Consider the following 648-nt stretch of genomic DNA (forward strand, 5'->3'; position numbering starts at 1 on the left):
CTGATATAAGTAGTCTTGGGAAGAGTTTAGAAAGCTAAAAGCCACATAAGGCCTGCAAGTATATGCAGTCCTTAGATGAGGTAAAGTATACGGCACTTAAAGAAAGTATGTTCATTGGTATCAACAGAGGACCAGGATGATTATTTTTAAATGCTTTGTAAACTACGGATACAATTGATAGAAGGATGGAGATTCAGAAGAACTGTATGTTAAGTAATTTGGAGGATATACATGTTACGTGCTTGGATTTTTCCTAACCTCTTCATCCCAATCAAAATCTAATGTAGCATCATCTAGCTCTGCTATTGAGAAGAGAGATTTCTGTCCGACCACATTGGCTTTGCTAGCATTTCCCAATGCAAAACTCTTCCTTCTGCTAGGATTGCTCACGTGCACCTTCAGCAATGGGCTATGGCTTTCCTTGTTAGTGTCAATCTTAATGGTAGGTGAAGTTTCCAATTTTGACTCAGGACGTGATGCAAAGGAGAATGTCGACAGTTTGGCTAATGTGCTGGAGCGCACCTTCCCTGTGCTTGGGCCACCAAGCTTCTCCTCCCCCTCCCTTTTCTTTTCAGTGGGTGGAGATGACATGGCATCTAAACTGACATCAGAGCGTATTGTTGCACATCCTCCGATCTCTTTCACTAC

At 42.1% G+C, this 648-nt stretch overlaps 1 protein-coding gene across 1 annotated transcript in view; it reads right to left on the minus strand.

Annotated features, from left to right (window-relative positions):
- Positions 1-234: 234 nt before the first annotated feature.
- Positions 235-648, minus strand: part of LOC104078588 (DNA helicase MCM9-like) — a 13,345-nt gene continuing 12,931 nt past the window's right edge. Inside the window, 1 exon segment of the mRNA XM_009580273.1 lies at positions 235-648. This exon segment is cut by the window's right edge and continues 18 nt beyond it. Coding sequence (XP_009578568.1) covers positions 235-648 — 414 coding nt within the window.

The sequence above is a fragment of the Fulmarus glacialis genome, unplaced genomic scaffold (assembly GCF_000690835.1).
Source record: "Fulmarus glacialis isolate BGI_N327 unplaced genomic scaffold, ASM69083v1 scaffold22246, whole genome shotgun sequence".
NCBI classification, from domain to species: Eukaryota; Metazoa; Chordata; class Aves; order Procellariiformes; family Procellariidae; genus Fulmarus; species Fulmarus glacialis.